Consider the following 24283-nt stretch of genomic DNA (forward strand, 5'->3'; position numbering starts at 1 on the left):
AGTTTTTTATTTTACATAAATGGTGTGGCTGGATGGCAAATCTAGATATGTCTCATTTTTTTATCGTACGTTTTAATGTTGAATAGCTCGTCATAAATCATATTCAAAACTTATTAATATATTGTTTTGTTACACAAGAACTTCATTTCCTGGCATTTTTCCAGGAAAGTGGAAGATTATAAGAAGTATGAGTAACACATCAAATCATTATTTTTTTTATTTCTGAAAAAGTGATGCAAAATCCTACATCAAACTATATTTTGAAGAAATAACAAAATCCTGGTTGCTTCTAGCTCATCGAATTCTGAGGCCTTATCAGTCGTGCACCAGATTTGATTTTGAATAATGGCAATCGTTTAAAGAAGGTTTGTCTTGTTCAAAGGATTAATTCCTTAAGGTCTAGTCCTGAATTTTTTTTTTCGTGATTTTTACTGTGAATACGACTTTTTTTGTATTGGCAAGCTTCAGATTCGGATTTGGCACACCGGAAAACATAAGATGCCGTCTAAAAACTTTTAATTTTTTTATACAGGCACTTCTGAACACCCAATGTTTCGGGCTATTATTGAATTGATGGAAAATAATTTGCAATATTCGCTCAATTGGAACCAGAATTAAGGTCAATTATTTATACCAAATCTTCTACCCCACTCCTTAAATGCGCAGATAGACGGGAAATTTGATATCAAATATATCTAGAATTTTTTGAAGAATGTGATGATCGTTTTGTTATGCCCGTTATTTAGGTTGTAACCATAAAATTTTGCCTTCTAAAGTTAGAAATACCAACAAATAATTTATATTTTCTCAAATCCACATTTGTAATACTTTCTTTCTGCAGCTGTAGCCTAGAAGCGCTAGACAGATGGAAAATTGGAAAATATTTGCAGTTTGTTAGTAAAAAATTTTCATAACCACATCCGAATTAAAGTTGGACGTTGAAGAAAAAGTTATTAGTGTTGGAGCTTCAGTTTATACAGATTTTACCGAAACTAATGCAACATCGTTAAGACATTTTATACAAATATGTTTCAGAAGCTAATACAAATGTTTTAAGGTTAGATTTGTTATTCCATATTCAAAATGAATTCAAACATTATCCAATTTCACAGCAAAAACGTATTCTTGGTTAATGTCGAGTCTATGTACCGTTTTTGTTTTCGCTTTTAGGTATTTGAAACTTATGAAGTATAAAGTAATGATGGAGTCATCAATTGAACAGAAAATTATGATACGAAAATCAGAATCAAGACAAAGAATATAAAATGAAATTATCTTAGATCGAGTATTCAAAATGTCCTCAGTTTCCACGAATGCACAAATCAATCCTTATTTTTTGCTATTTACTCACTTAATCCTGAAGCCTTTCCACTTTTTGTAAGGCATTATAGGAATCCCCATCACTGTGACGTTGAATTCTGACTTCCAATTGTTAACGTGAAATCACTTCTGCAGTATAGACTTTTTTCTTAATATATGACCAAACTAAGTAGTCCAAAGGATTGAAATATCATGACCGATTAGGCTTTTGAATCTAAGCTTCTGCATCTCTACCAATCCATCGATTCAGAAAATGGTTATTCAACCAATCACGATACCATCTATCAAAGTGCGGAAGAGTATAAAAGATAGAAATTGTTTAGCAATAACTCTTTTCTTTTCCCGAACATTAACTTGCTATTGTGACACCCGTTTATCTTGTGGATTATCATCATACCAGTAGTGTTCATTATAGGAGTAAAACATACCTTGTCACATAAAAGTGGAATCAACCGTAAGAAGATTACATTATAATAAATTTAGAGTGAGAACTATCTTTTATTGTAGTGATTAACAAAAAATCCACATTAACCAGACAAGAGTATTTCTACTTTTCTTTAATAAGTATCGTCCAAGTATCGTCCAAATATCGTCCAAGTATTGTCCAAGTATTGTCCAAGTATCGTCCAAGTATCGTCCAAGTATTGTCCAAGTATCGTCCAAGTATCGCTCAAGTATCGTCCAAGTATCGTTCAAGTATCGTCCAAGTACATGAAGAAGACGTGTTTGGGTGTTAAGAATTCTTATGTGCTGGTCTCACAAAGTCAGTCATCGTCATTCAATGGCTCTAAATGTGTTTTTAATCTCTTGATAAGTTTCTTCTAGGAAACCTTCATGCGTAATGTGTAACAGCTGCACTAAAGCTTCGTAAACACTCAGTGTATTTAACATTTGAGTGAATTTTAATTGATAATACCTAAGTCTGATCTTTGTTTAACTGGGGCAATCAAAAAAGTCTGTCCTTTACATTCAAACTAACGCATTTCTCAGGATACCACTTGCCGCATTTTGAACATAATCTCATGTGTTTCAGCTCATCCTTATCACAAACGGACAGTACCAACTAGCATTTAGTATCACTTATGGCTTTGATTGTTCTTATTTTCTTTCTTGCTCTTGTCAAACACGTTTTTGGTAACTAGAATCCCCTTATAATTGATAGTTCTACGTCTAACCGTTGGTGTTTTTCCTTATTTTTCACGAGTGTAGGCATAATCTTCTGAAGCTCTATTCATTTTACCTAAGCAAGCAGTAGAATTTTATTTTCATCGTCCTACTGTAAACTAATGTGAACCTTACGCTAAAATAACTAATAAACCAATTAGTTAACAGTCGTAAATTTTATTAAATTTTAATACAAGTTGAAAAGCTGACAAGCCGTGTTGTAGGCTTGTAGTATGGAAGAAATGACATTGTAAGGAGAATTATATACAAAAGTGTGGTATTATAAAAATTACTTCTGATTTAGACTGACGATCTTTTATTATTCATGCTGGACGACCACTCTCGCAAATAAACATTACCCCACTAATTGTATTTTTGTTACTTAGGCTTCATTAGCCGACAGTCCTTAATACCATCATACAGAGTGCTTCAGACTTGATGCGAAAAACTCGGTTTCATGCAACACCTGTAAACACAAGGAACGAAATGATCGATAGAATAAACTTCCATTTTGACGCTGTAATGCATAATTTTGGAATGCTCCTCCAATTGAGTAGAAGTGCAAGGTGCGCAATGTGTTTTTGTTTTTATTTGATAAGTTGTAGGCTAAGCAACTGAATTTTTCTACATATTAATTTTTTCCATATACAAGTATCACAACGTTGACAGTATAGAGATAGAAATGTTTGATTGTGTTTTAATGCCCACTGTAAGTATTTTCAATAAATAATTATAATTGATGATAATTTGTTTTCATGACAAACGCTTTCCTTGGCATGTACAACGATCTAAAATATCTCCTAAGCCATAAATTTCATCGTGTTCAATAAAGACTACCTTTTTGTTGAAAAATCGATTAACAAAATGATTTTTGTTATTTTTAGATTGTACAAGCTGTCCCTGTAAAAGTTACTGATTATTAACCATTGGACATTAACCGCCTCTGTCCTTTAGATAGTAGATGTTCGAATGCATAATTCAGAAAATATACTCAAATAAAAATTCTGATTTCGCAGCTTTTAATGCCTATAACTCAAAAAAAGAGAGTTGTGTGAGATTTTTTTTCATGTCAACATAATTTTACGTCATCTAGTCACTCCTGAATTGTTTGCATCTGCTGTTTGGGTGTTATCATGTACTATCGTAAATATTGCAGGTATTCTGCAGTTTTCCTGTAACCTGGTAAACGGTTTTACCAGCCAAATAGCCGACGATTGGGAATAATGCAGCAGCAGCTATACCCGCTTACCTAACTACCCGCTTACTGAAATAAACAGAAAAACAATCAATATACATCGCAGTATCTGTTTTTGTTTCGGGCATTCTCTTCTTTTCTTCTTCATTTCGTTTTCATTGTTTGCTTTTTTCTTTTTCAGCAGAATGCAGTACACATCACCACAACTCCAGCCTTGCAGACAGATTCCTATATTTAGGCCAAACCCAATAAATCCCTTTCGCAACATCAAAAATTTCCTCAACCTATCCAAGAAAAAACCTAACTAATCTCTGTCTCTCTCTCTCTTTCTCTTTCTCTTTCTCTTTCTCTTTCTCTTTCTCTTTCTCTTTCTCTTTCTCTTTCTCTTTCTCTTTCTCTTTCTCTTCCTCTTTCTCTTTTTCTTCCTCTTTCTCTTTCTCTTTCTCTTTATCTCTATCTTCCTTTTTCTCCTTTATGTACTGTTATAACTTACTTGTTTCCAATAAAATGATATGTGTGGTTTCCGGTGAAACTGTTGTTTCGGAATCCCTGTGATGTCTTGATCTCTGTAATAAAATGTTTTATATTAATTCTAGGAATATGAAAATTTCAATTCATGTCAATGAAAATAAATTATAAAATAAAATTCATCATAAACGTACAAAATCATTTATTTTCTCTAAAAAATCTCATATTTTCTTATATCAATCAAATAATATTGCTCATATCTGTAAAAAATTAGAAGAACCACTCCATATGTTTTAAGATACCGTGAAACTAGAGAAGTAAGAGCTGGCAAGACTGCAAAAATTCCACTGTCCTTCAGAAAACTCTGAATTCAGTTTAGTATCTACTATCAAATAGTGAATGGTGTCACATAAGATTTATCAGCAAAATAAGAATTTGTTATGATTTTAGTTCATTTTTAGTGAAAAACGTTGCCAAATAATTATGTATATCATATTTTTCTCAAATAGTAACATACCATCTTATGATATTTCTACATATAAGGAGAGTGAATGATCCACAGCAACCCCTTATGGAAAATGGAAAATTTATTTACTCTAGTTAATTCAACAATTCTTATTATGATTGCATTATGGGATTGCTGAATATTTTCCTCTTTTAAATATTCGAATATATTCAAATAACTTGCTGTGTTTGTATATATGAATCTTTATTATTAAATTCATTCCTGTCTTTATTCTCACTACATTGTGCAATTTCATTGTCTTCATTCGTTCATGGTCTAACGAGCTCCCATATTTCTATTTATTTGAAGAAATTTATTAATTAAATAGAATTCGCCCAGCGACGCCAATACTTATCGCAAGCTGTCTAAAAGGAATTTCCAAAAACTTGTGAACATACAACTAAGGCAAATAGTAATGCATTTATGTTTATGATTCGATGCTTTCATTGGTAAACAAGGGAGATGACGAGTCCACGTGGACTGACGGTTTGTAAGATGTCTGCCGAATTTTATACGGGGAGTAAACACTATTTTTCTTTTCTTAATTTGGTATGAGAGCCATGCGTATTCATGAAATATTGATCGTTTCTCGCATAACTGTCTTCTGCAATTGATACTGAAAGAATTACTACCAAAAAATCGCAAAGATGAAGTTCTTCTAACGCGTCTCTGTCTAGGCCATACGCGACTGACCCATAGCTACTTATTTGATGCGAAACCTGAATTAAAATGTAGCAGCTGCAATGGCAAAGTGACTATAGAAAACATAATCCCAAAATGTCCATCTTTCAACTCCGAAAGATCATGATCAAATCTAGCGCTTGGAACAATACGTGAACAATACTTACATTAAAAATTACCTTAAACTCGATCATAAACTCAATTTAACAAATATCTGTAGATAAAATACTAATATTCAACTTGTACTGTTAAAAAAATAACGCTAATAACCATTATACAGTTGATGCGAATTTTGTAACTAACTATTCAGTTATTATTACTGGTAAGTGCCCTATGTTTCTAGGATCAAAACGAAATACGAGTATTTTGGAACTTTATAAAAACCTCTTTTGTTTCCGTTTCCGTGTTTTATAATTCACTTCACGTATTTTTCCAATCATATTGTCAAAAATACGATATAATCGGTGGTAGAAACTTTTTCTCCCTCTTTCTATTGTCGCACATATAAAAGAATTGCTTATTAAGTTTGCGGAGCACGTCTTTACCCATAATTCAATATTTTCGTTTCCTCTACAGTATTAAAATTACGACAAAAGGCAAGCCGAGAAGAAGCGTTAAATTGTTTTATTTTCTATAACCCAATTTCAGGGTTGTTATTGTTTCAATTTTTCTCTTTATCTTGATACAATAACGATCGTCAATGTTAACAATCTAGGAATAAAACTTTCAGATATTGATTGTTTTGAACGGTATCTTTGAGAAATTTTCTTTGTTCCAGTTCACATACCTCAACAGCTCTAGTTATTGACACAAGATAAAAAATATTCCACCCAAATTCCAGCACCCATCTAAATTTCGTCCCTGTTAATTTTCTATTTAAATTATTGGTTTCACAAAAAAATACTCAGTCTACTCACCCTCATATGACACAACACTAGGCGCAAATTTCAAATGCATTGATTAAAAACTAACAACGCGAGAAAATTCCTGCTTTAGCTGTCGAAGCTTTTTTTCTCAAAAGGTAAGAAAGTAATCAATCAATGCAAGTTTTTAGGTTTATCATCATATTGTCATCAAAAATTCCGTATTTCCCTCTAAATCAATATTCGTAGTTTTTTACCAGAATATAGCTATTATTTTCTATATTTTTCAAAAAAAAGTGGGTGACGAGATTTGAGTTGACAAAAAGCACTGAGCTGGAAATCTTAAAGAAATGACGGAATTCCGAATAAAGAAGAAGTCTATTCAAATGATAATTTTTCACGCTACCGTTTGCTAAAAATCGAAAAAATATCTCACGTAGACACTACTTAAACATTTTGGCTTTTTAGAGTTGTATTCATAAAAAAACTTTGGTACCGTCGAACGAGCTGCTTGAATGGGCAAGGACGATTGCCTTCAATACGTTTGACTCTTCCACTATGAGTTTTTACAACCCATAGAATTATAGACATAGGTGGAGTATTTACAATAATATTCTGGTGATTGGGGATAAGTTGGAATTTTTGGCACCGTTGGTAAAATTCTTACTGAACACACTACCACTAAACTAACACTGACAAAAAAGAAGTTCTACACTAGGATCTCGATGTTATAACATGTTAAATGAAGCAACCAGTTGAAATATACTGCAAGTTTGGTGATTTTATTTTAAAAGAATAAAACTAAAATCAAACCAAACTTCGCAATCAATAAAAGTCTGTTGTATTCGCAAGAGTTTCTTTTCCGTTTACATTGTAGCATGTGGAGGAATTCAGGTCAAAACTATGTCCTGAACTCAGGTTTGCACTATGTTGGAGCGAGAACGTTCTCGGCTTTAACTTTGGTTTGTCTTGAATATCAAAAACTGTGAAAAATTATTTCAGTGGGATGTTTTGCGTCGATTCATAACTCTAGATGAAACATAGATCCATTACTACGCACCAGAAATGACAAAGCAGGACAGTCGATTGCAAACGAAAAACCTGCTCCGGAAAAGGCGAAGACCCTTTCATCGGCCAAAAAAGTGAGTACTACAGTTTTTTGAAATAGTTTGGAAAGGGTTTGTGTTTATCGACAATTTTCAAATAAATTGAAAAAATAACAATAGAATATCACGCATAACTATATGCTCCAAATGCGACGCTCTTTATTTTGTCTTCAGTTTGGGTCTCAAGCCCGAACGAGGGATGTTAAACTGCTCTGATGATACGTAATAAAGTCGAAACTAGTCAGTAGTTACAACCTCTCCTTGCAATTACGAGCCATTGGGGATGTTAATATCGACAAAAAGGTTGATTCACATCACGCTCTTCAGAGGAGTTGTAATTCAATATTTGTCGAGGCATTAGCCAGGAAAGTAGTTGTATTCTCCTTTGAAGAATGGAGGAATACATTTTTGGAATATTGAATTTCGAAATTATTTCAGAGATGAATAATAGAAATCCTTTATTTTTATATATTTTACACACCTCATTTACCATCGGAATCTAGGAATCTAAATATATACAAATTATAGTGATTAAATAAAATTTTTGTCGATATTTAAAAGTTTAGTGTGGTTTAGAAATAAAAGAAATATTTTACTTTTTTTCATCTACTTTCGTCTACTTATGAACATGTCATAACATGTCTGCGAATAATGTCTTATTTGTTACAGTATCATGTTTTTTGGAAGCAACATTTCAAAAATTTTGCTTCTGGAATAAGGTGAGGTCTTGACTTTTGAAATAGTTTTTCTTTTTTGTTGTAGGTTCAGGGTAAAAATTAAGCAAATATGTTCCAACCATTGTAGGCCTATAATACAAAAGCGAATTTCATTCTTCATGATTTCATGATTCAAAAAACATTGCGGGAATATTATAGAAAAGAAGATAAGTTCCGTATTTCCAATAAGTCTTGGCTCGATTTTTCTCTCAGTTCTAAGAATAATTCACATATTGATAAAAAATGTGGTCGCCTTAGAAAAAGTTGCGACAAAGCCTCGGAATAGACCAAACACCAAAAGACTGAACATTTGAGACAGAAACACTCATCTGAAGAATTAACTTTTGCTGCTCAAATGAGTTCACGGCCTTCGGATGAAATACACCTGCCAAATACAAGATATTTGAAGTCGCTGAACAAAAAAACAACTTTTTGGAAGAGGAGCTGTTCGTTGAAGTTGAACTTACCAGACATCAATACAATGTAATAAAATTGGACGATAAATTCAAGTTTCCATCTTATGAAAAAATCTAACTTGTCTAGAAGGAGTGTTACCCACCGAAAGAACATATTACTGTTAAAAATACTGTTTCTGATATTAAATTGCAAACTTCACTTAATCATACAGTGAATCGACTATTAGATGCTTAGAAATATGTTTAGTAAGCCTAATGAATGGATACTTTAAATAATTTGAAGGTAAAATGTAAGTGGGGCTTGGAAGATTGGACACAGTCAGAATACAAATGTTATTTTTGTGATCTAAATGCTGAAGACAATAGTATCTTCATTGTATCTCTTGTACCCATATGATTGTTCTGAAACAATCCAGTAGCAATTAATTATTTAAAAAATGAAAGCCCTTCATCAACGCGATTCTGCAGACCAATTAGGTTCATTTTAATGGAACTACAGAATTAGCAGAAAACAAGGTTAACAAAATGTACAAACAAATTGAAGATCTAAAGCAAGTGACTTATCACATGAATAACATCGAAATACATGTTACAATTGCTATTCTTTTCATAATGGTGAATGGAAAGATTTGTAATGCCATCACAGACACCAAATCAACACAAAAATGCTTTATATGCGCACTCATTTATAAAAATTTCAATAATATTGATAAAGTATCCGACACATATATAATAATCACTTCTCGACTAAAATTTGGATTTAATGTGTTCAATGTCTGGAGACGGTTCCTCGAATGTTTGTTACAACTTAGTTACAAATTACCTCTGATAAAGTGGCAAGGTCGTGGGGAGGAAAATAAAAAAATCGCAGTTGACAGAAAAAAGAAAATCCAAAGAAAATTTAAACTGGGATGAGATTGGTAGTCGATAAGCCAAAATCTGGCTTTGGAAGTAATCATGATGGGAATACTGCTGGAGATTCAGAACTTATCAAACGGTTTAAAGTGGTATCACGAACAATATCTAGTACATATGTAATTATTGTGGACAAGTTCCAAAAATATGCTGTGGAAACTGTTTGTGGAAAAATATAATGGGTACTCAATGCCATGCTCAATACATAAAGTTTTAACTCATTGTCTAGCCATAATAGAGCATGCTTCATTGCTAATAAGTCAATTAAGTGAAGAATCGCAGGAGGCACGATGTGAAGAATTCAAAAAATACAGAAAAAATTTCTTTCGAAAGATATCGCGTGTCAAAACTAAGATATTGTGAACTATCTTTTAATTTCTTCGGACCTATTAGAATTGAAGTCTCGAAAACTGCCTCAAAAACGTACAAATAATATTGATAAAGAAGTTCTTGAATTATTGAAGTCACCTCTGATATTTCCACCACATCAGTTAATATAAGTTCAGACGATTCTTCCGATTAAGAATAATCATAATGTTATTTACTTAGAATATTATCCTTCAAATACTAGACATGTGCTTTGAATTCATTTTTCAACAGCTAATTATTCAAAATAATTTCTGCCAATAAATCATGCTTTCTTGCATATACTTTAAAACATTATGGTTTATCTATTCAGCAGTCTCCGAAAATATTTATAGTTAAAATTTGTATCTCTGTTATTCAACTGATTAGAATAAAAAATAAATTAGATAAGCTGACTTAACGCTAAAAACAATTTGACTGTACTATATCGCAAAATGTTATAGATCATCAATCTTAACCATATGCTCCTTCAAATCCAATGCGTCTTAAAAGGGCTACAAGAAGACCGTCGAAGCGAGAATTTTTATTCATAGTCATAGCCGATAAAAAAATCAAACACCTCTACGATTCAAATTTTCATTATGTCGGTGATATTCTTGAATAAATTGATTGTTTCCTTTTTTCTTATTTTTTTATAGTCCATTTAAAATTCTTCTATAGAAAATTCTGAAGAGCAGTTTCCTGGAGAATATTAAATTTATAACGGAGAAATAGCTGAAGCTTTGAAAAAACAAAGCCCTAGATCGAAAAACCTGTCAATACCAAGAAAATTCTATTATCTCATGAAATATTGAAAAGAACAATTCCTATATTCATGTTAATATTTTTTCAATATTCCAAAGCACATTCTAAAATAATTGCTTTGAGAAAGAATTTTCAATCAATTGAATTATCTAGTTTTTTGAACTGTTTTTAACTGTAAATCTTTTTTCTGCGAATTTCGTTATTCACAAAGACTGAAATTGGATCCCCAGTTACATTTTGGAACAACAGAGGATATTGTATTGGATTTTTGTCACAATAAAAAATTGAAGCCGAATCTTTTAGACTTTAGACAGTTAAATGAATTAAATCCGCCTCAAAGTGAAATTCATTCGAAACATACCCAAAAGTCTGTAGTTGTGCAAAAAATAATCATTTTCGTGTGGAAATTGAGCATATTCAATAGATATAGAAGATTTAGATCAAGAACTAAGCACGACACTCGTACCAAATTAAGAAATGAAAAATTTTTACTCCCTGTATAAAAATCGGTAAACATCTAACAAACCGTCAGTACATGTGAACTCATCACCTCCATTGTTTACCAATGAAAATATCGAATCGTAAATATAAATGCATTTCTATTGACCGAAGCTGTCGGAAGGCATATGTACACAATTTCTTCAATTTCTTCGAAATATTCCTGCTAGATAATCTGCGATAAGCAGTTGCGTGACTAAGTGAGATTTATTTAGTTCATAAATTTATTTAAATAAATAGAAATATGGCGTTCTTTAGACCATGGGCGATTAAAGACAATAAATTAAGCGGTGTAGTGAAAATAAAGGTATGAATTTAATAATAAAGATTTAGATTGTTTAAAAATGGAATATATTCAGCAATCTGATAATGTAATCATAATAAGAATTGCTGAATTGAGTAAATAAATTTTCCATTTATCGAGTCGACACGAAAGGGGTTGCTGTGTTTACAGAACCAAAAAATATGTGAAGAAAAGCTAAAATCCGTTGACTAAGCTACTCAAGATTTTATACGTAGATATAAGATATATATACATATTTTTTAAAGTATAAAAATAATAAATTTATGAAATGAGGTACCTACGCCTATGGTAGATCAATCAATATTGTCGGCAAGGGTTTTTATAAACTGCAATTGATATTGGAAGAACTATATATACTGAACTCCGGCTAAAATGTATATCTACTAAAAGCTGATGTATTCAGAAAATATAAAATTCGATTTCAAATTGATAAATAGTTTTATTCGAGAAAAACCCCACATTTCTTTCTCATCGTGAACCCTATTATTATTTCCTAGATCCAGCCAACAAAATATACATAGAAAGTAACAAATCATCGAAATTGTAATTCTACAGACGAATTCATTTTACCTCGAGTGAATAAAATTCTTTCTTCATTGGTCGAATTTTTATTCCCTCTAGTTAGATTCTATGAATTTTAAATAGAGATATTGAATGATTCACTCGAATACAAACATAATTAGAACCAGGTGCTTTAATGATGCAGGATATTGTGGTGTATATCCAATAATTAGTTGCCAAAACCAATACGATCGCTCTGATGGAACCGATTGGAATTCATAATATACGAGGGGTTTAACGAAATTGCAACTTTTCTAAGTAAAAGTTATTTTACTTTGAAAAAAATTTCCTTTTCCAATTCTCTACTTTTTGTTATAATTTTATATAGAGTTTTGATTATTTATTAATAAAAATCCAAACTCAAATTTTGATTATTTATGTTTACCATCAAGAACTTCGTAAATCTAAGAAAAAATTGGTACTATTGAATAAGTATTTTAAATACCTTTCAAACGAAATATGTATTGTCATAAGGTACCATTTAATATTATTGGTTTCAGTTACCTGGAGATGTACCTATAGGTCAATGCTGGAGGATACTTTTGAGAAGCACTTTATATTAAACTTCTTCACTTCTGATTTGTTTCCGAAGCATAACTTTATATTCACTTTTCAATGTAAGAAAATGTCAGAAAATAGAGAAAAAGATGAACCCACTTTAAAAGACATTATGCTTTCATGTAACAAAAGAAATATAAACATTTGAGAAAGAAACGAAATAGGGACCAAAAAAAAATCAATAAAGTACAAAAAAATTTCAAAAACTGAGAATCATATTGGGATAGCTCCTTATATAAATGAAAAATAATACAAATGTAGCCTGATAACAATTTACTATTCACAAAAAAACTATTTAGAACTAGTTATGAGAAAATCTTGGTTAGGATTGTTAACCAGAAAAACTTCACAAAATGTTGACCAAAATGGGTACTTATATGCTTACACATGAAATGAGAGAAATTCAAAGTACGAGAATGGTGGATGGTCCCAGTACTGGTCTGACCTAGAGATGGCGAAAGTTGCTTGAAAAATACCAATGTATTAGAAAGTACACAATCTATATAGCATATGTTTCAAGTTTGAAGACATGACGTTGTTTAATATTTGTTTGTTTGTGATACAATCTTTTTATTTGAAAGGACTTAGCCCAACCAATATAGAAGCTGAGCTAGATTCTAACTTAGGTAAGAGTGCTCCATCATTCTCAACAGTAAATATCGGGTAGTACAAACGGTAGTATAAACGAGGCTGTACGACTTGCGAAAACCAGCAGTGGTGGACCATTTGAAGTGACGACTCCAGAAATGTTGAGGAAAATCCACAAAGCGGTACTGAACGATCGTTGACTGAAAGTTAGCGAGCTAGCAGACATAGTAGGTATTTCAAATAGCTGCTAAATCGTTTGTTCGTCGTTTGTTTTTGATTGTTCCATCAAATTTGATGTTTGTTCGAAATTAATTTTTTTATAAATTATTTTCAAAATTTTGACCTCTTAAGGTAATTAATTATGAGTTTTTTTTCATAAAATATGTTTGTTCGATCGTTTCATTCTTAATAATTGATTCATCAATTCCCTAGCATCATCATGTTCCATTATCATTTCTGCACATGCGCGCTTATGTAAGATTACGCGGTTCATTTGAATCTTGTTCATAACAATCAACATGAGCAATAATAATTTCTTATTTTATACGTCATTTATGCAGAGCTCCATAGCATGTTTCACATCATCACAAACGCAATACTCTACCATTTTTTAACATTTATTTAGATTTTAAACGGCCAATGTTCAAAATAAACTTAAGACTTATATTAGGCGGATCAAAATGCATGATAATCATATTTACTTGAGTTCCAAAAAATTTTCTATATCACAATAACTGCCGAGTTCCTTTATTTTTTGGTTTTTTCAAGTTTTATTGAAATTTTAGGAGTATACAGGTAAAACTAACCTCGGATTCGGATTCAGCGGGTTAAAGTACAAGGACTTCGAGAGGTCCGGTCAAATGTACGGAGCACTTTTTTTTGTGTGCCGGTCTAATTATTGTTTGTGTTGATTGATATAAAAAAGATTCAAATGAACGGCGTAATCTTGTATAAGCGCGCATTCGCAGAAATGATAATTGGAACATGATGATGCTAGAGAATAGAAAAATTAATTATTAAGAATAAAACGATCGAACAAACATATTTTTTGATCGAACAAACGATAACTGACTGAGATTGAGTAGAATAATAAAAAAACTCATAATTGATTACCTTAAGAGCTTAGTTAAGGCCAAAATTTTGATAATAATTTTTAAGAAAATGATTTTCGAACAAACATCAAATTTGATCGAACAATCAAGAACAAACGAAGAACCAACGATTTAGCAAAAAAATTAAAAAAAATTATTTGTCCCCGCCAACTTAAGAGAGCTCGGTACATCCCACATTTACTGAAAATTTGGCTGAGCGCGATGGAGAAAAACAGCGTCGTGATGATGTTTCCATCGAGTGATTTCCAATGTTTCACAGAAATAAAGCCGAATATTGGCGCCGTTTCATAGCCATGGTTAAAACGTGGGTCCATCACGCTACAAGTAGAACAAACGAACAATTAAAACAATAGACTGAAATGGAAGAACCGGCTCCAAAGAAGGCAAAGACCGTTCCATCTACAGGAAGGTCGTGGCGTCGGTTTTTAGGGATGCACGTGGGATAATTTTCATTGACTATCTTGAAGAACGAGAAACTATAAACGGCGAGTATTATGCACATTTTTTGCAATTTTTGAGCTAAGGAATCAAGCAAAAACATCGCATTTGGCTAAAAAGAAAGTGTTGTTTCATCAAGACAATGCACCAGTTCATACATCCGTTATTGCAATGGCCAAAATTGATAAATTTAAATTTGAATTGTTACCTTATGCACCTATTCGCCAGACTTAGCCCCTTCAGATTATTTTTCTAAAAAAATGGCTCGGCGGTCATAGATTTACCAACAATGAAGAAGTGATGTCAGCAGTTAACGGCTATTTTGAAGAGCTTGATGATTTTCATTATAAAGATAATATCGAACTTATTGAACATCGCTGGAAGAAGTGTATGGAGTTAAAGGGGATTAAGTTGATAAATAAATATATTTTTTTTGTGTTTTCTTTGTCGGACCAGGGACTTCTTGGACCATATTCGTATTCTAATAGAGAATATATAAAAATATATGAATATAAGTTGTAACAGTGGCAATCGGTGAAAAAATAAGAGAAAAATAAAGCAAATAAAATCCTCATTATTTTCTGAGAACTGCTTCTCCTTCATAGCAGGTCTTCGGATCGAATATATTTTCATCTGCGATTTTTCCAGACGAACTCTCCACTAACTCCACTTACAACAACGATATCTAACTTCGAAAAATTTCTACAGTTGTTTCTAGTCCTTCGACATGGATGGCTCACAAAACATCAATCAACACCAAAATTCACAATTACAACTATTTCTTCTCCTTTCTCTTCGACAACTAAGATGGAAAAGGAAATGTTTTATTGTCCCTTATAACCTTCTTCTATGAGGAACTGCTAACTCAACCCCACCAAAAACAAAATAATTTAGCTTTACCAATGTCTTTTACTGGTATACAGGATGGTCTATTTGTAAGACCCTTGATGTATATTCATCTAAAGAACTTCGACTTTTATTCCGAGTTTATTATAAGGAAACAAGTGTTGAGCGAGTTTTCATTTCTTCTTTTCTACTAGACTTGCAAAATCGTAATTTTTTCAACATTATGAAGCTTATGAAGTTTATTTTTTGACGGTTGCACATAACCATTCGTAAAATTTACAATTTAAACTGAAAATACAAAAACAAATTGTAAGATGTCAATTCCCTTTTGATGAAATAATTTGATCGGTTTATCAAAGGTACTTTCAAGGTAAATACGATATTTATTGAAGTCTACTCGTATATTCCACGTAGTACAGATCTGCTGAATTGGCTAGACAAGACAGCAGATGGCTCAGTCTGACTGTATCAGTCTATTGAATGTACTAGTACCACATCGAAAAAAGTTATCAACTGGGACCACGTATCAAAAGTTAGAACCAAACTGTATTAGAAGCTTATTGAATTTTGATAACTGTTAGTTTGGAACCGTTTTTCATACAATATAGTATCGTCACACTAGAACGTCCGACGTACTAGTCAGGTCTTATCCCCCTATAACTCAAGTATATGTTAAAGTAGTCGAAGGAAACGGAACAGTTTTCCACATCCAATCAACAGAGAATTACTTACAACTTTCAATAATGAAAACGTCGTATGGAGTGCCAAAGATATCAAGAGAATCAATGCATGGGAACAAACCACCCGCAAGTTCTCTATTCATGGTGAAGTTGTCGTAACAAGGATGTTATAACACTTTATTGAGGAGCTTGGTAGCTGCTGACCAATAACTATGTCAAGTTTCTATGCATACCTGGACAATGTGCTGTTACAAGCACGCTACCAATCTTTCCAATTTCCGTACTTAAAGGAAGAGTATAATGGATAGAAAAACTAAAGATAGAAATCAGGTAATGTATCTAAAGATAAAGATTGAAAGAATCATATAAGTTGTTTAGGGTTCTAGGTGAAAAGGTTAGGAGGAATCTTAAATCCACGTATTTTTCATCTACACTTTTGTCGGAGGTATTCGAAAGAGCATACTATTCAGACACGCCAGGGAACATATCTAAACAAGAAGATATATGTGAGTAGGCTTCATTGTTTGGCACACAAAGTGAGTCTGCATTGTGTGAAATTAAACACGTGAACTTTTCTTCATAGAGCGATGGAACAATGGATGAATTGCTGAGCGCACTAGCTCAATCAAGAGTGCTAGATTAAAAATTTAAAATTCCACAGTTTAGTTAAGCCCACATTTAGAAGCATCCCGATATATCTACTCGGCGATTTTTCTGCAATGAATATGTCTTCATATTCGCCTAAATTTAGGCATGTATGAAATTTTGTGTAAAAACAAGACAATAAATATAGAAAACTGTATAATGTTTGTGTTTAATGAGGATGTTTTCGAGTACACGTTTCTCCGAAACAAACACATTTCTGCAATTTCATTTGTAGGTTACTTCTATCAACGGTTGAGAAATTCTGGAAGGACACTCGAGTTGATGAACCAGCTCTTAATATATTGACTAATTTTCTTGTCATTTTGCGAAAGAATTCCGACTTCTCTTAAAAGTTTAAAATGGTGATTACCAAGTTTCCTACGAAAATTTTAAACTGTCTTAGCATCAAATACGACAAAATCTGATGATTAAAAATTTCATTTGAAAATAATTACTGTTTTTTTTTCTAAGAACTTCTCCATTAACTGAAAGTTGGTAACTAAACTACTAACCATAAAGACTGGAAATCTATCTGCAAAGTTGGAGAAGTTCCTAAAGAGAAGTTGAGAAATAATTTATGAAAAGACGAAGAAAACTATTCAACGAAAAATGTATTACAAATTGAAAAAAATGTTTTCTATCCGTTATTCAATCATCACTGATATGTGAAAAGTGAAAAATATGCGGATAGCTTCAAATATGGATTTTTTTTTCATTCTAGCATTATAAAATTCAGATTCAGAAAAAGTTCAGATCTAATTATTTCACGTGCAGTGTTTGCTGAATATTATTCAACAATTTTTTCAATCGATCATAAATGAAACTATGGAGAACAAGTAATGGTAATTATTACTTAAAAGGATGATTCATAGACTACGAAAGTAGAGAAGGATGATTCTACAACTACAACTGATTGAACAACTTTATGAATTATTGAATGTACTATACTATGCTTGGTAATGTTCTCATTTATATTGAAATATTGCTCACATTATGTTGATTACGATATGGGTGTTTTCTTGGTTTCGTAAAGATTACTCCTACTTAATTGTTTTAATTTTAAAAGTCTATAATTATTTAGTCTCGGAGCAGCCAAGGCCAAGGATAAAACAGTGGTATTCTTATGTATTTGGAGCCGCTGAATCCAAATATGTCCGACGTTTTTGCGAAAAACTGGTACGTTTTGTTTAAATCTCAAGTTATGAACAAAGGGTTTTTTCGGTTCGGACAATTGAAGCGTTGAAATATCAAAGGGATCAAGTGCCAATTTTGATAATGTTCAGTTGTAATAATAGAAAGGAGCCAAAAGCCATAGGCACAATCTAATAAAGGAGAGATCTGCCAACGGGGTATTAAGTACTTTTACTTTCCATTTCCAGATGGCGTTCGTGCCAAGTAACACGTCAGTATTTGTCACGAAGTGACTAGATATATTCCAAACAAGCAGCAACAAGTAGTTCAATTGAATATATTGACTATGTGGTTGCTATTATTCCATCACGTTAGTAAAACTAACCTGAAATATGGAAAAATGGATGACAAAAAAAAGGTACGCGGTCAGAGGCAAAAGCTCAAAGAAAGCTAAAAGTGTCTGGAAAAGCATATCAGACCCGCAAAAATAAGGAAATTCCAGCAGTCTCATTGAAGTTTAGAACTACCTGAGTCAATTCCGTATTATCTTGATTAACGTGATGAACTAAAATATGTAATTGTTCTAGGACCCGTGAACGAAGACTTGAACTATTCACATTATTCGAAAAATTGATGTGTGGCTAGCGTTGAATAATGGGAATGCGCTCGGACTAGAATGATCTGGTGTCTTGAAACTAAAGCATTGTCATCTTCTTTTTTTATTTATTTCACATGAGCAAGCTCGCGAAACTGCTTTTCTATTTTGCTAATTGTTTCCTGAGATATAGGCTGCAAAGGAAATTTCTTCTGAAATAAGCGATTCTAAGACTACAACGCCTACTTAAGATTATAATCTAGTAAATTTTAGTGGCGACACTACTCCTATTCGTTTTTCAATATCTTTCCTCCGCTTTGTGTATATAATCAAATTCCAATTAAATTTCATATTTTCCTTTTATTTCAAGCAAATTTTATGTTTTATCTTTTATCAAATCTATAATCCCAGTCTGTCGTCACTTTTAGTTGATTTTGATCATTTATGTGTAGTCCATATTCTTTTGCGTTTTTTTTAAAGAGTAGAAACATTTTTGAATCATACGTTTGCTTCAAATCCACAAAGAAGAGCCTCAGGTTCAATTCTTGTTCATAGCTTTCATTCCAGAGAGAAATCAAAAAGAAAACTTGAACACCAATCGACTTCTCTTTCTTGAAACCTTCCTGGTACTTACCCAAGTATTTGTCTTATCTATTTCTTATGATTCTAGCTAGGACTTGGTGTCCGACAACAAAGTAATGCTCAATGTTGGTTTGGCATCTGCTCTTGTCTCAACATGTTCCTAAACTCCAATTGGAATCCCATTCCCAGCGGCACTTTTCCCATTCTTCGTATCATTTATTACTTTCTCTTTTTCTACTATCAATGGTGTGTCCTCAACCAAGATCGATTAATGTACTGTTCTTCAAACTCCTCTTTCTTCTGTTTAATATCATTCGGCAGTTTATTCAAATATTCCCTCCACCTCTTCAGCTTTTTTCCCTATAAGTGTCTGTATAATTGTTCTGTCCGGTCGTATATGATAACTTACTTGTCTTTGTCTGCTGATAAAAATTTTCTAATGTCTTTGTTTCTATAATGTTCTTCATTTTTATTTTCAGTTTGTCCTCCAGATACTTCCGTTTTTTTTCTCTGTGCAGTTTTTTTGCTTCCATATTTTTACGTTTGTTAATCGACAAAATTGTTGTATACGAATTGTAACCACGCCATAAAAGATCCACAAATTCCATTACAACCGTTTGGGTTCTTCAAAAATGAAGTCGTAGATCGTTACGATCAATTTACATCGTTATTGCACAGTATCATGGTCAATTATTATTTGTTTGAAAATATGGATCAAATACGTACGTCATCGATAAATTTTGATGATTAGTTGATTAAAAAAATCCATCGATTGCTTCTGATTACTGTATTGGATTCATATAATTTTCCAAATGGATGTTATGGTGAATATTTACATTTTAGCAATGAGTAGAAAGCGCATAGTAAGGATGATTTATACTTATCAATATTATTCAAATGATAAGAGCAAGAACTATCATTAATTATCAATATCCTCTTAGTAAGCCAAACTTCATGTTGCAGATATAGATAAATAAATATTTTACGTATTTAATTTTTGTTATTGTCATCTAAAAGAAACCCTTGTCTCTACTAGTGCAGGTGGACGTTACATTAGCTACCTCCTCATCGGAATTGCGTGCGTTAATATCTGTGGCTGACAGGTCACCAAATATATTATTCTACTCCTACTTCAAACTGTCAGAAAGTGATGAAGTAGGCAAATCGAGTGGCAAAATCTAAATTGAAATCTGTCGCTTCCTCTCAAATATTACGTCATTATTGGACATATGCAGACCATTGAATGTCGTCGGAGGTAAATAATTTCACATTTAATCACACAGGGAAATATTAGGATGAAAAGAGAACTGTGATAATATGTTTAATTATCTACGACTGAAGATAAAACAGTAAATGAGTCTCTTCATTTTAATTCACAAGATTTTAGATGTTTGAGGATTCTGTATGATACCTTGTTGCCATATTTCTTGAGATATGATGAAATGAGAAAAAATTTTATTGTTTCAAAACTCCTTTATTCTAATATTACTTATTTTTCACGGTTAGAGCTGTATAATATTCCTCTAGAATTAAAATGATGCTGTGATCGATTGAAATAAGTAAAAATGGATGGTTTCAAGTAATAAACTCATTTAAAATAAAGAGGTTTGAGTAGATAATTCATATTCCATAACAAATACGAGAACTTTAGAGGCCCTGAAACGAAATGCTCAGTTTCTCTCATATTTGCTGCAGCTCAACTTACAAGAACTAAATGGATTTTGTTTTGAAAAGAAAAACAAGACGTAAGTTATGATTATAATTGAAAGAACCAAATGTGAATAAAAAATTTATGGTAGCAAATGCAAAAAGAGCATTTTAGAAAAAGTAACCACATATAAATATCTATTAATATAATATAAACAGTCTTAGAAGACGATCATTTGGTAGTCAAAACCTATCAAACAGAGCAATTGTAGGTGTTGGTGTAGTGTATACAGCGTGTTCAGGTTTTGTATTTGTGGTGTAGTGTGTTATCTAAGCTGAACCTTTTAGATATCAATTCTTCTTGACACACAATAATTTTATATATGTGGAAAAGGGAAATTCTAGCTAGCGAATATCATGCTAATATACCGACACATGACCACTATGATCTTTGAAGGCTTAAGGTATATATATATATATATATATATATATATATATATATATATATATATATATATATATATATATATGTATTTATGGATTTATTTTTTAGCCCCTGAATTATTTCTAGTATTTCCTCCTTTGTTAGGGGCAATATATTTTATCTTCTTCCTATCATGGGTTGTAAGATCCTTCCATTGTCCACCTTCGTTTTCCGCATTTAATATTTCTTCCCATCTTTGGATCATTTCAGTCTCATCCACTATTATTTTCCCTTTTTTATTCTTTATATACATAATGCTCTGCTCAGCTTGCCCTCTATTGTATTATATTTCTTCAGAGAAATTCTTTGTTAAAAAAACTTTCTTCAATGCGTCTAATACTGCTCTCCATTCCTTTGTGTTTCTTTGTTCTACACGTCTTATTCGTTCTTCTTCTTTGATCTCCATACAGTTTTTTATCTTTATCTGTTTCGATCTGTAGCATTTTCTGTTTGACCCGTTCCCTTTTCTCAATTTCTTCTTTACATTTGGCATCGAACCATTCGTCCTTTTTTCCCTGCTCCATTTTCTGTATTATTATTTTACTTGCCGCCTTCTTTATAGTTTTTTCTATATGTTTCGATTCGTCATTAACATTGTAGCTTTGTTGTTCTGCTAAGGCTCTCTCCAGTTCTTCTTCGTATTTTTTCTTTGTTATTTCATTATCTATGAGCTCTTCTACCTGTAGTCTTCTTTTTCATCGGATCTTCTGAATTCTCATTTTTTTTTGTTTAAGTGCTATTTTTGCAGTTACTAAGAAATGGTTGTAGATTCTGTAGGTTCTTACATCTTCTACTATTTTCATCCAATGTTAGTCTATTAAAAAATGATGGATTTAATTAGAAAAGTTTCTGCTTGAAGCTAACCATGCGGATTTCTTTATGTTCGAACTTCGTGCTGGCAATGACGAGTCCCATCTCCATTACAAAATTAACCAGTCTTTTTCCGTTGTCGTTTGTTTCCTCGTCCTTGCTATGTTTTCCTATCACTAGCATATATATATATATATATATATATATATATATATATATATATATATATATATATATATATATATATATATATATATATATTTACCTCTGCTTATTTTCACATTGAAATCGCCTCTCATTATTTTAGTGTCATTCTTTGATATCGCAGTAGACACTTCATAACAATTTTCTTTGATTTCACCTTCTCCTCCGGTTGGTGCATGTATATTGAAAGTGCTATAACCCCTCCTGCATTATGTCTGGCAATCGAGAAACCTGCCTCTAAAGCTCTTGTTATTCCTCTTAGGTTTCAATATGTTACTTAAAATAAATTTCCTCCAGTCTTATTCAGAATTCTTTCCTGAAAATTCACGTGCAGGTTCCGATGATCATGGCAAGAGATTTCTCCAACTTAGATGGACAAGCTGAAATGTGAAACGAACCTAAAATATGTTATCGGACTACTGTTGGACCTTTCAACATGAAACCACTTTCGGCGACTTCAAACGAAAAAATTAGCCAAATTAATTATATGATTGTATTTATTTCTTTTTGATAAAATAAGAAATATGTTTCGTGAAAAAGTATTTCGGCCTTTTCTTGAAAATTTATCAATAGATCGCTTTTAAATTATATTCTACCTTCTCTTAAAACGTGTAGGTGATTGGGAAAAACCAAGTACATATTAGAATTGCTAAAATATTGGAGGAAGACAAAAATTTCCAGATTGCAGATCGGTATTATTACATTTACTTCACAATCATGTCTCTTGGTATATTCATAACCTCATATAATCTGATAATAATGCAATTATCTTAATATTGTAGAGTATTTACTGCTATGTAACCCAAGGAAATGAGATACAGATAACGAAACTTGAAAAATGGTTTTAGCAAGAATACTACAAAATTTCGTAAAAATTACAAATACACTTAATTACCAAGGGATTCAAGCGTTAGTCGTTAAGCCGAAACACTTTTCTTGAAATTTAATTATATGCCACAACACGTAAACACCTGACCTACATATTTAGCGGTGAAATTGCGGGGGTTGTTTTTTTTTTATAATGAGGATCGTTAAACATATATCCCTCAACCAGTCAAACATTGATTACATGTTTTAATGAGGAGAGAAACTCCTCATTGAGATTAGAATAGGGACTATTTGAATGGATTCAAAATAACTTTCAAAATAAAGTTACATATACTATCGTGGAAATGTATGTAGATTTTTGTAATTAACTGATTTATAATAAAAAGCACTCGAGTGGAAGCCGCACGGTATTTAAAATGCAATAAAAAAGCCAAATGAAATTTTTGTCATAATCTTGAGACAATTAGTCTTTTTAAAGATTTGGAAATACTTCCATATCGGCCTGCTTTAGAATTATAATAAAAACATTTCAATTTGGCGTTTTCAGTGTCCCGAAATCCACATAGCAAGGTGTCAGATGTCAGGAATCGAAATTGGTTTTACCTTTAATTCGATTGGTTGAATTCTGGTTTGGCTTTTTGAACTGGGTTCATAAATTACACGAAACGGCAGTTTATTTTGATTATAAAAACATATTACATTTTGTAGGGAAATATTTTTTTCCTACGTTATTGGCCACTTGAGATTACCTAATCTAATCTACTCGAAGCTGAAGTAAACATAAACTGACCTAACTACAAAATTCGTTACTCGGTTGGCTTAACAATATGAAGAGACATGTGTAAATGACATTTTGATAAATAAAAACGTGAACAAATTTATTTTCCACATTTCTTATTGGAGACTTTTCTCATTTTCTCTTGAAATAGGCCTCAAAAACATCTTTCATTGAATACATGAATCTACATCAAAAGCCCAATAGGAAGACAACCAATTCCAGCATTCATTAAACTAGAAGTACTTATCAAATAACAAGGATTCGAGAAAGTTTTGAAGGTAGGAAGAAGGGGATTCAAATAAATCAGAAATAGATAAGAGAAAAAAATAGTTCACAAACCATTAGTAAAGATGAGTGACTTCAGCTTCAAAGTAGAACTATTAAGTAGTCACGAACAATGATAAGTAACAAAAATTATACAACGAATGAGACAAGACAAAGAATTCATGCAGGACACAAAGCATATTTTTTCCCAACTCCAGTTTATAATTATGATACTGGTGAATGTGATAAGAAAGTAGGCTTTCCACTGAAA

At 32.1% G+C, this 24283-nt stretch overlaps 1 protein-coding gene across 1 annotated transcript in view; it reads right to left on the bottom strand.

Moving 5' to 3' along the window:
• Positions 1 to 24283, bottom strand: part of LOC130449779 (follistatin-related protein 5-like) — a 276273-nt gene that overhangs the window by 97871 nt on the left and 154119 nt on the right. The window contains exon 3 of the mRNA XM_056787780.1: positions 4173 to 4245. Coding sequence (XP_056643758.1) covers positions 4173 to 4245 — 73 coding nt within the window. The remainder of the gene's footprint in view (positions 1 to 4172; positions 4246 to 24283) is intronic.

This window comes from Diorhabda sublineata, chromosome 10 (assembly GCF_026230105.1).
Source record: "Diorhabda sublineata isolate icDioSubl1.1 chromosome 10, icDioSubl1.1, whole genome shotgun sequence".
Classification (NCBI taxonomy): Eukaryota; Metazoa; Arthropoda; class Insecta; order Coleoptera; family Chrysomelidae; genus Diorhabda; species Diorhabda sublineata.